General features: G+C 46.5%; 1 protein-coding gene across 1 annotated transcript in view; it reads right to left on the reverse strand.

Moving 5' to 3' along the window:
• The window catches only part of LOC105827476 (RNA-binding protein Musashi homolog 2-like), a gene marked incomplete at its 3' end in the record, with an annotated part of 243,722 nt that extends 233,880 nt beyond the window's left edge, over window positions 1-9,842 (reverse strand). The window contains exons 1-5 of the mRNA XM_012665671.1: window positions 9,608-9,842; window positions 9,275-9,315; window positions 8,865-8,946; window positions 8,085-8,169; window positions 4,256-4,297 (exon numbers count right to left, since the gene is read on the reverse strand). Coding sequence (XP_012521125.1) covers window positions 4,256-4,297; window positions 8,085-8,169; window positions 8,865-8,946; window positions 9,275-9,315; window positions 9,608-9,669 — 312 coding nt within the window. The remainder of the gene's footprint in view (window positions 1-4,255; window positions 4,298-8,084; window positions 8,170-8,864; window positions 8,947-9,274; window positions 9,316-9,607) is intronic.
• Between the last annotated feature and the right edge of the window lie 849 nt (window positions 9,843-10,691).

The following is a 10,691-nucleotide window of genomic DNA, read 5'->3' on the forward strand; positions in this document are numbered from 1 at the left end:
AGCAAGAGCGAGACCCCGTCTCTACCAAAAATAGAAAGAAATGAATTGGACAGCTAAAAATATATAGAAAAAAAATTAGCTGGGCACGGTGACGCATGCCTGTAGTCCCAGCTACTCGGGAGGCTGAGGGAGAAGGATCGCTTGAGCCCAGGAGTCTGAGGTTGCTGTGAGCTAGGCTGACGCCACGGCACTCTAGCCCGGGCAAAAGAGTGAGACTCTGTCTCAAAAAAAAAAAAAAGAAACAACTTCATGTGGTGGAGACTCTATTTTCCCTCTTTTACAGCAGAGGAAACTGAGGCTTGGAGGGGCTTAAGTGATTTGCCCGTGGCCATCAGCTGCGACAGAAGGTAAGTAGAAATAAGCTGAAGAAATGAGATCTCCTCGGATCCTCAGATAAGGTGCTGGCCTCTAAAACTTAAGGAAGGAAATGGCAATGGAGAGGAGGGGGAATGTTTTCTCACACACAAGGATAATTAGGACAGATGGTGAGTTACGCCCAGACTCCACGCTCGCTGAAGGATGCTCCTGGTTCCTCCACACACGAAAAAGAAGCCACAGGCTGGAGCAAAAGTCTTGCGGGCAGCCGACACTCCAGCCCAAAGAGAACAAAGAAAGGAGAGGGAATGATCAATGCCTGTCATCCCCTCTGCAACGGCTCCAAATTAAGTCATCTTTTTAGAGGAGCACGACCACTTTAATTTTTAAAAAGATAAAGGGGGAAACTCTTACATATTTTACAAAATGAAATAATCATCCGGAGAAATGGGAAGATCTAGAAGGGACCTCTCTTCTTTTCCTGATCAAAACGTACTTCCCTAATTAACGGACACTGGTCTCCGAAGAGTCGACCTTTGACGAGTTAATAAAGCCCCATTATACTTCAGTTGCGATGTGAACATTTACATCGCAAAGGGGGATAAATGAACCGCAGGATTCAAAATCCTTCCTCCAGTCGCTCATTAAAATTCTGGTCAAAACAGGTATTTATTTATATGAGACATTAAAGAATATTATGACAGTCCTAATATGAAATCTGTTCTTCACCGCCACGGATTGTCTTTCGTATTAAGTCACAGTTTCTTTCCACCAGTCTTGCTTTAACACCTCCACGCAATATTTCTCTGGCGAGTGTTAGCAAGGAGGGACAGCCAGGAAGCAGAGAAATGAATTCCAACCGAAACGCACGCCGACATGTCATTTACATGCTCCTCACCCGGCCCACGAGGGAGGGGCACGGATCACCCTGCCACCGTGACCCTAACACAAAGACACCGAAGTTTTATTGAAGCGAGATAAACAATAAATAAATACGGCCTGACTTAAAGTTCTACATTCCTGCCAGCTGGGTTTTGGTCCCCAACACTGACTGCAGTCTGAAATACTGGTGGCCAGGCTCAGATTTTATTTGGTGAATCACTATAGACAGGGAAGGTCTCCCCACTCTGCCCCAACTCCCAACCACCATGCAACCTCGGCAATGACCAGGTGGCCTCACCGGGGTTGAGCAACTCTAGAACCGTCTGAAAGGATAGCTCAAGGGGGCAGATGGAGAGATACTACGAGACGGATATCAACAATGGGATAACGTCACAGAGGGAAGGTGAACTGCACAGGCCCAAGAACAGGGAATTTCAAAGTCCTGAGACTCTGGCTAGGGGTCTCCTCAGCACAGCCCGCCAACCTCTCTGAGCTGGTCTCCTGTTCCATAACAGAGGGGCCATACCCCTGGTATGGCTACTCCCCACTGGTAGCACGCTGGTAAACGGTCCAGTTCTGGAGCAAGATGGCCTGGGTGTGTCTGTTAGACCTCCATTTGTGCCTCAGTTTCCTCATCTATAGAATGGAGCTGATACTAGTACCCACCTCATAGGGCCGTGTGAGGATTAAATGGATTAACATACATAAAGCCCCTACAACAGTACCTGGCACACAAATTCAATTACTCGCTTTTTCACAGGATTGGTGAGAGGGCCTCACAAAAATAACACTAAAAATAGCCAGTAACACTCACGTGCTGTTACCGTGCCCCAGGTCTTTCTTTTTTTAAGCATTTTACCTTTATTAATTTATTTAATCTGCAGAAAAACTCTACGAGATGGGGAAACTAAGGTACAGGGAAGTTAAGGGATTTGCCCAAACTCACAGGGCTAAGGAGTGGCACCGTCAGCATCTGAACCCACCCAGGCTGCCAACCTCATAAACGACAATCCTAACGATGAGAAAACCAACAACGTAAATGGCGGACAATGGTGATGAGTTGCAAGGCCCTGGTCACACACTCCGCTCTTTCATTCTTCGCAAAAGCCCTCTGAGGGAGCTACCATCATCACTCCCATTTTACAGATGAGGAAACTGAGACTGAGAAAAGGGGATCTGCTCAGGGACAACAGTCTAATGCCACCGGGATTCAGACGGAGAATGGCAAAGTCCTTTGTAAAGTGAAGCGTGCCATCAAAAGCAAGGTATTATTGTTAAATCCCTAGAATTCCTTGGAAAGACGTCCTCCCCCCACTGGTTTAATGTTAACTCAGATCTAAAAGTCTGTCAATTCACCTATAAACATCCTAGACTTGGGACTAGGGGTGGGGGAGGAAGGCACACTGTGACAAGTTTCAGAAATACTCTGTCACGTTTTCAAATTGAATGTATCACTGAAAAACCACACAGCAGAGTATATTAAAGCGAAATACTGCTTTCCTAGTTTTACAGTTGGGGGAGGGGACAACAAAGGGGAGAGGAAAATAGGTCAAACCCATGGTTTGACCAAGTCAGGGATTTTTCCAGTTTCCCTCTAGGGGAATCTGATCTAAGTTCTGAGTGATCAAATGACTAACCTGGAAATTTGAAGATTCACACTTACGGAAGAAACAGCAATTCTTCCAAACCCAGGAAATACTGCTAATTCTCAGAAGCCTTCTGAAATGTGAAGGATCATACATAGTATGGGAAGCAACTAACATGGTTAAGACAATCCCAAAGTTTGTGCTAAGTACAGAAATAATCTAATCTCTTTAGTTCATTAATTGCTATCCTTTGCTCAAGTATTAGGGGAAAAAAATGCCTTAAGAAAATATTTCATTCTATTTACTTAGGGAATTATGCTTCCTTCTTAAGAAAGAGAGAGCAAGAAGGAAAGAAGGAAGGGAAGGAAGGAAGAAAAGAAGAAAAGAAAAAAATAAATCATGTGGCAGACTCCAGACCTGAAATTCTCAAAATACCATCCACAACAGCCAACTTTTTCTATATTAATATGCAAAATCATTCCTCCCTTTACATAATTAAAAGGTTCTGCTTCTGGGAGACTATGCTTAAAGAAATAGACTGAATTTGCTAAAGCCACAGCCCTTTCCTTTTCTGACTGACAATCAGAAGCTTCAACTTTTCCCCTGTCCCTAAAAGCATGTCAAATCCACAAGATGCAGAAAAAAATACTTCTTTCAATGTTATACAGGGAACAAAAAGTATAACTAAAAGTGAAAATTTAACATGTAAGCCATAAGCCCTTCACATTTAACCTTAGGCTTCGTGAGGCTGTGTTCTTCACAGCCATACCTGGCAAGCTCAGTGAAAACTATGTTAACCACACACTTCTGAAAAAGTGAAGCCCTATCTTGATTCTTGAAGCAAGTCTTGTAGTACCACTCTTACAAGGTTACAACATTTCCAGAACTTCTCCACCCAGGCACCAGCACTTGCACAAACAAGCAGCACTATTGGTTTCAAGTGTACCCTGATCTATCCAACCAACCTGAAATGAAGACATCCACTGCTTCCTCTCTGAGTTAGGGCTTTGTGGATCTACGAAGTTGTTTTTTCCAAGAAAGGATAAGCTGTTTACTGAAATTCTACTCCTGCCATAAACTCCAAGTTATAAGGCCCCAAAAGAGTACCCTCCAGAAAAGAATCACAAGGAAATGTTCAACTTTTCCTGATACGATCTCAGCAATGCTTAAAAAATAAACAGAACGCTTGCATAAGTATTGCAATAAACGGAGCCACGTCCTCCCACCAAGGATCAAACGTGTCCTTGCCCTCAGTTGGGTGCTCAGAACCCACCTTGGGATGGCTAACTTGGAGACGCATTGTTATCTCACAGAACTCCTTGCCTGGACTTCTCACCATCACATGCAGATACCCTGAAGGAACAGCGTACACCAGGTTTCAAAAGTTCATTGCCAAAGCTCTGTTTGAGACTTGAAATCCTTGGCAACCATCTCTGAGTGCTAAAAATCTTATCGTCGATTCTCCTACTTACCTTGGGTTGCGCTCGACGAGGAAATGCAACTTTGGGGTCAATCTGGGAAAAAATGGAAAAGTAGGAGTCAATGAAGTACTTTGAGGAGAAGAAAAAATGATTAATCACCTAATTATTAATCACTCATTTCTCAGGCTTATAACGCAGCTTTTAGTAACTTCTCGAGCAATTCCAAAGTTCCTTAAACTTTGATCTCAACTTTAATCGCCCCTCTCAAAATGGAACTAAATACAACTAGCCTTTCTGAAATGTCTCCCCATGCATTTCAGTGTGTGATGCTCTTAATAAACCAGATCTCACGTATTCTTATTTAGGCAAGGGCTTTTTCCTGCACAGACGCTGAATATTAAATGGTACCTGCATCTAATTTGTGATGCATGGCTGGGAGAAAAGATGGGAGCATCATTATCATTGGGAAAAAAATCATAACCTGAAAATTAAATCTAAGTATTTTCTAGCAGCAGGTAATTGGATGGTATTTCTTCTCCCTGATGAAAACTAAACAACACAGGAAGGGAAGGGGCTTCCAAAAATTTAAAAAATCAACAACATCCAAAAATTCCCCATAGACATCCAACACAAGGCTCTGCTTGAATTAATTCACCAGTTTTCGTGATAGCAAAGTACCCAGGATTAATCAAAAAGATCATTTGTTTTGTAGTTATACCTCAGAAGATTAAAAAATAATAATAATAATAAAAAGAAAAGAAAAGGAAGCACATGAGCTAAATCTACCTGGATTTTATAAACAACAGGGGGTAAAAAGTCTATGAGCAATATAAACCCAAATTAGAAAAGAGACCCCATCATGGGGAATGTTAAAAAAAATTATTGAACAAAAGAAGTCAGAATCTATGCAACAATTAGGGGAGTCCCCACTCCAACCTCAATTCAAATGGAAAAACATCCTCCACTCCAAATCAGACACTTGCAGAGCATATGATTCTCAAGTCGGGATCTAGCTTTACAACTCAAAACAATTCCCACAGAAGCATTTGAATCTAACAGGCCGATTTGAGGGGGAAAAAGTTACTGCACAGATAAAAAGAGGAGAAAGGGAATTTTTAAAAAATTTCCATTGTTGGTTTTCATCAGATTTCTAAATGTCACAAATCTTTGGGTAAAATTCAACACGGAGGATAACATAAACATTGCTATTGCTACAAGTTATTTATTTATAGGCTTTAGCTTTCTTATTAAAAAGTTTCCCTTTTAAAAAGTAAATGTGAACCTTGTTTTCACTTCTGCCATGGGGGGGAAAAAGAGTAATGCTTTGGGGAAAAGCACAGGGGTGGGGAGGTGGGAAGCACACCACAGGTGACAGTCCCTTTGCTCCCTGACTTACATCGTCCAGGACCCCCAGCCAGTAAGACATGCAAGGATTTACCACTTTTATTAAGGTGGTTTAAAGAACTAATAAAGGTCTGCATTGTGTTTTCTAACCTTTAAACATCACCTGAGAAATGAGAGATTACTTTTCAAAAATTAAATAGACAAAAATCTCTGAGCTAGGAAACTACCCTTTCGTAAAGATTAACATTACTGCATCTACAGGTGTGTCCAGCACTGACTAGAGCTTGTCTACAAGAGAAATACAACAGGTGTGGATTTTCCATTCTGTTGACCAAACGTAAGACAGTGGCGTCTTTTCATAAGCACTCCTCAAACGTTTTTTTTTAGCTCACCAGCACACAATTGTAATCAGAAATCACCTTGTTTGGGGGGGTAACAGGTGAGGGGCACGTCAAGGGAGGAGCCAGGAGCTGGAAGAAGTCAGGTGCAATGGAGAAGATAAAGCACTGAAAAAAAAAATCTAAAATCGCAAAACTAAAAAGCCAATTCAGAACTCCTGTACTGTGTGCGGCAATGTCAGCGAATTAAATCACAATCCGAGTTCTCCCGTGTGCAAAGTTTGCACGCTGAGATCTCCAAAGCAGAGGAGAGGTCAAGTTCAGCATGGCAAATCCCAACCTTTTGCACATCCCTGTCAACTATTTTTTAAAAACAAACAAAAAAGAAAACTACCAAAAATTAAAACATTAGTTAGTTAGGTACAGCTCTACTTACTGTATCTACAAGTCCTCTAGGAAAAGACTAGGGTACTATTTTTGATGTGAATGGCCGTTACCTAAACAAAGCTTTTAAGGTAACGGTAAACAAGATCCTCGTTTCCATGTCAATAAACCAACCGCTTCTGCCTCCTGCACTGAACGGTTTGAAACAAAGTCAAAAGCTAGGTTATACTAAGTAATAGCGACCACAACATCTCTACAAACAATCAGGGAGGGAAAACTGCTGGCTTTGCACCTGATACCGAGGGATCCGACCCACCAGCCACCACAGAAACCAAACACTATTTCTCCCACCCAGGCAGGGAGAGGGAGTGGATAATAAATTCCCAAATTTGCCTTGAAATGATTTGCATCCTTAATTTTACTAGCTTTTTGAAATGTCTAGCCAAAGTCAAGGAGAAAAAAATTCTTCAGACATCCCTTATTTCCCTACAAATGATCATTCCTGAAATTAAATTATTTCAAAGTACAAAAAGGTTGGGCCCCAAGCTATGACAAGTCCAGTACAATGAATAAAGCCACTAAGAGTGTGGTGGGGTCTTTTCATGGGGAGAGGGGCATGCACCTGATCTCTTTGACTAGGGAAAAGAGGGTGAATTTGCAAAATCAATTCAAGTGCATGGAAGGTTGCCAGTTTCTTTTTTCTTTTCTTTTCTTCTCTTTCCTTCAATATTAAAGCCAAAAGGGGCTTGAAAGATCATCCCAGTCCATTTATTTTACAGAAGAGAAAACTGAGACCCAGAGGCAAGGAGAGACTTGGCCAAGTTCAGAACAGGCAGCTGGAACCAGAACCCCATCTGTGGCCTCGTCCCACTACCTAACACAGAGAAGTGAAGTTCCAGGCAGCCCAGCCCATGTCATTTTAAGGCCCCTACTGTAGGCAAATATATAAAAACCATGGGGAAATTCTGGTAGACATAAAGGGAAGAGAGGAGAGGCAGGAAGCCAGCACAGGAGCTAAATAAAACACTGCAAACCACCCCCCACCTTTAAATTTATTATTATACACAGACACTTTTTCTTCCCTTCCTCTTCTGACCTGTACCTTGGGCCTTTTCCCCCTTCAACTCTGCATTTTAAAAACTTCTAATGCTATCAAAGTACCCACACTCAAATGAAAAAATCCTAGAAAAAAGAAAAAAAAAATCACTTTGAAACCCAAGGCCTTATCGCCTTAGATTTCACGCCATCTGGAGTCACCCACTGGATGCCTGGCTTGGCTATGCCGGCGTCTCCTTCTCTCCTCAGCCCGCACTCCAAATCCCAAGTGCCCCAAGAGGAACCTGTTGCCTGGACCTGTAATTAGCGCCCCCTCCCCTGCATCCCACCCTCGTCCCCATCAGTAGCAAAGCCGGCTGTGGCTTCTCTTAGCTGATTCCCACAGCCACAGTTGGTACTGCGTGCTGGGCTCAGCTGACAAAGAAAAGTTGCATTTGCTCTCTGGTGGAGTTTCTCTGCACAGTCCCTTGGCGGGCAAGATAGCCTCTCCCGGAGCCGAACCCCCTCCCGGCCTAGCCTAAGCTTGGCAGCATCCGAAGCTGTACTGGGACAGGCTCTAAAACCAAAACCCCAAACCCAGCCACCGCGGCAAACTTTTGAGCCAACTCACTAGCTTGATATATAAAAGTACCCAGCTCTAGCATAGAAGCAAAAAAAAAAAAAAAGGCGCTGTCCCTTTAAATAGGGCTGTCAATGCCCAGATGGTTCCTGAAAAGGGCGAACAACAACAACAACAACAACAACAAAAAGCAACCTACCGTCTTGGAATCTAACTCATGGTGGGGCTGACCTAATACTTTATCTACACTTGCTGGGTCTGCGAACGTGACGAAACCGAAGCCTCTGAAAGGAGACAAAGAGGGAGAAAAACAAACAAGAAAATGTGACACCATTGAAAGCAACAAGGAGTGAGACCTAATGCTGAACGGGGAGCAAAAGTTGCCCCCCAAGCGCCCCCGCTCCCACTCGCCACCCCCAATTCCCCTCCTGCCTACAGCCCTCCACCTAGCACGGAGAAACATCCAGGTTGGGGGAAGTGAAACGGGGGCAGGGCGGGTGGAGGTAACTTGGAAAATGCTGGTGCCTCACTCTTTGGACACCTCAGTTTCCTCTCCTCCCCTTCCCTTTCTTAAGGCTTTGTTTTATTCCGGAGAAAGCCCGGCACTTAGAAGAGATTCGCCCACCAAAGAGAGGTCTTAAGAGTTTGGGGAGCTGGGAGTGTAGGGGAAGCATACATTAAAAAAAAAACTATATGAAAAGTCAATGAAGCTGAATGTCATTTTAAACAGAGAAAAAGCAGCCACGGTAAAATGACTTAAAGCGGAGAGATGGGTATCTCTGTACCCAGAGTTCAGCCGCAGTTAACAATAAGCTCTGGGGTTACGGGGCCGGGGATGGGGGGGATAGGGCGCCGTTCGAGATCAGCCACGCGCCCGAGCCCCATTCTAATCCGCTTAGCTACTTCCGAAGACACCTCCAAAAATAAAACTTAAACTTTGTTCTAAAATAAAGACAAAATCCAGAAGGGAATGGTTTACCTGGAGCGTTTCGTAGTGGGATCTCTCATGACCATACATTCTCTAATTTCTCCAAATTTGCTAAAATAGTCTCTAAGGCTATCTGTAGAGAGAGAAAGAGAGAGATGGGGGGGTGGGGGAAGAAGGTGTGGAAAAAAAAAAGCAATGCAAATTTCGATCAAGGACAAAAACCAAAAGTAGTTTTCTGTTGTTATTCTGTTTTGTTTTTGCATTTTTTGCACACGCGGGGGAAATTCGGCAACAGAGGTCGCGTAGAGGGCTCGGAAAGGATTTGCTATTAAAAAAAAAAATAACCTTGCACAGGAGAAGTGGGGAGCCAATGGCGGGGGGGGCTCCTACACCGGGATAACAAAGAGCAATAAAGAAGCCAAGAAGGGGGGGACCCAGGCGTCCCCCCCTCCCTCCCTTACCTGGTGAGGTCTGCCAGCTCAGTCCACCGATAAACATTTTACTAGAGGGAGAAAACATAACAGAAGTGAGCACCGATGTCAGATCGGCCATTTTGACGTGTAACTTACAAAAGCTAAAAGGAAAGCGGGGAGCGAGCCAGCAAGAGCCGGGAGGTGGGGTGGGGGAGAAGGTGACGGCGAAATGCAATCCAAAGGTGTGTAACTTCCACGGGGGGGGGGCGCGCGGGAAGGGCGGGGGGGCGCGGGAGATGCCCGGCTCCGCGCACCGCCGTCCCCGCCGCTGCAAGGAGAGCGAGCCCGAGGCGGCGCGGTGGGCAGCGGCTGGAAACTTACCCGGGGTCGTGCTGGGAGTCGTTGGCGCTGCCCGAGGTGCCTTGGCTCCCATTTGCCTCCATATCTGAGCCCCCCCGCCCCCCCACCCCCAAAAAACCGAGCCCCACAGCGATCGGAGCGGAGCGGCGGCCGGCTCCGAGCCCCGAGATCTCCGCTCCCTCCTCCCCCTCCTCCTCCCCCCCGCCCGGGCTCCTCTGAATCTCTCAGCGAGCGGCGGAGCCGGGGCAGCGGCTAGAGCCGTCACACGTGGGCTCGGCTTAGCTCAGCCCCGCTGCCTCGCACACCCCCCGCTCCTCCTCCTCCTCCCCCTCCTCCCCGGCGCACGTGGGGCGGAGTTCTAGAACGTCGTGTAACCAATGCCGGTGACGTCACGCACCCCGGTGCGGCCCCCGCCTGCCCGCGCGCGCACACTCGGCCCCCAGAGGCCGGACCCACGGGGGTGGCGCGCGAGCCCCGCGGCCCGAGGGGGCCCCGCCTCCGGCCTGGCTGGGCGCCGGGCGAGGGGAAGCGCGCCCCGACTTCCCTGGATCACATGGGCTGCCGGGGGGAGGGTGGATCGGGGGAGGGGGAGGCGCGGGGAGCTTGTCGCGGCTCCTCACCCGGACCTGCGAGAAGACGCCCCCCACCCCTTCCAGTTCGGCCTCTCCATTCAAGTTTGCCAGCCCCTGCCGCCAGGATCCGGGGATGGCACCAGCCGCCCGCCCTGCTCTGCGCCCTGTTTCCAGCCACCGCGCGGAAATTTAGGTCAAGGACGTCGGGAGCAAACCCACACCCTGGTGCTCCTCGGGCGGCACCCGAGACCCCCCAGGATCAGGGGGCTTCAGGATGGCGGGGACCCTCCCGCACAAACACCAGCCACAAGTTTTATTTTGGTTTCGCGCTGGAAGTTCTCTGGCTCTCGCTCCACACCGGCACGTCTTGCGCTGCTCCCCGCCCTTCCCCAGCAGAGGTACGAATCCGTGCCCGGGAAAGGTTATTTTGGAACTTTAAGAAACTGACGCGATTCCAGTGGCGAGAAAGTGCCGAAGAAAGGCTTTCCGCGTTAATCATACAGCGTTTTAAAAATATAATAAAATAGGTTTAT

The sequence above is a fragment of the Propithecus coquereli genome, unplaced genomic scaffold, assembly GCF_000956105.1.
Source record: "Propithecus coquereli isolate 6110/MARCELLA unplaced genomic scaffold, Pcoq_1.0 Scaffold121, whole genome shotgun sequence".
Taxonomy (NCBI): Eukaryota; Metazoa; Chordata; class Mammalia; order Primates; family Indriidae; genus Propithecus; species Propithecus coquereli.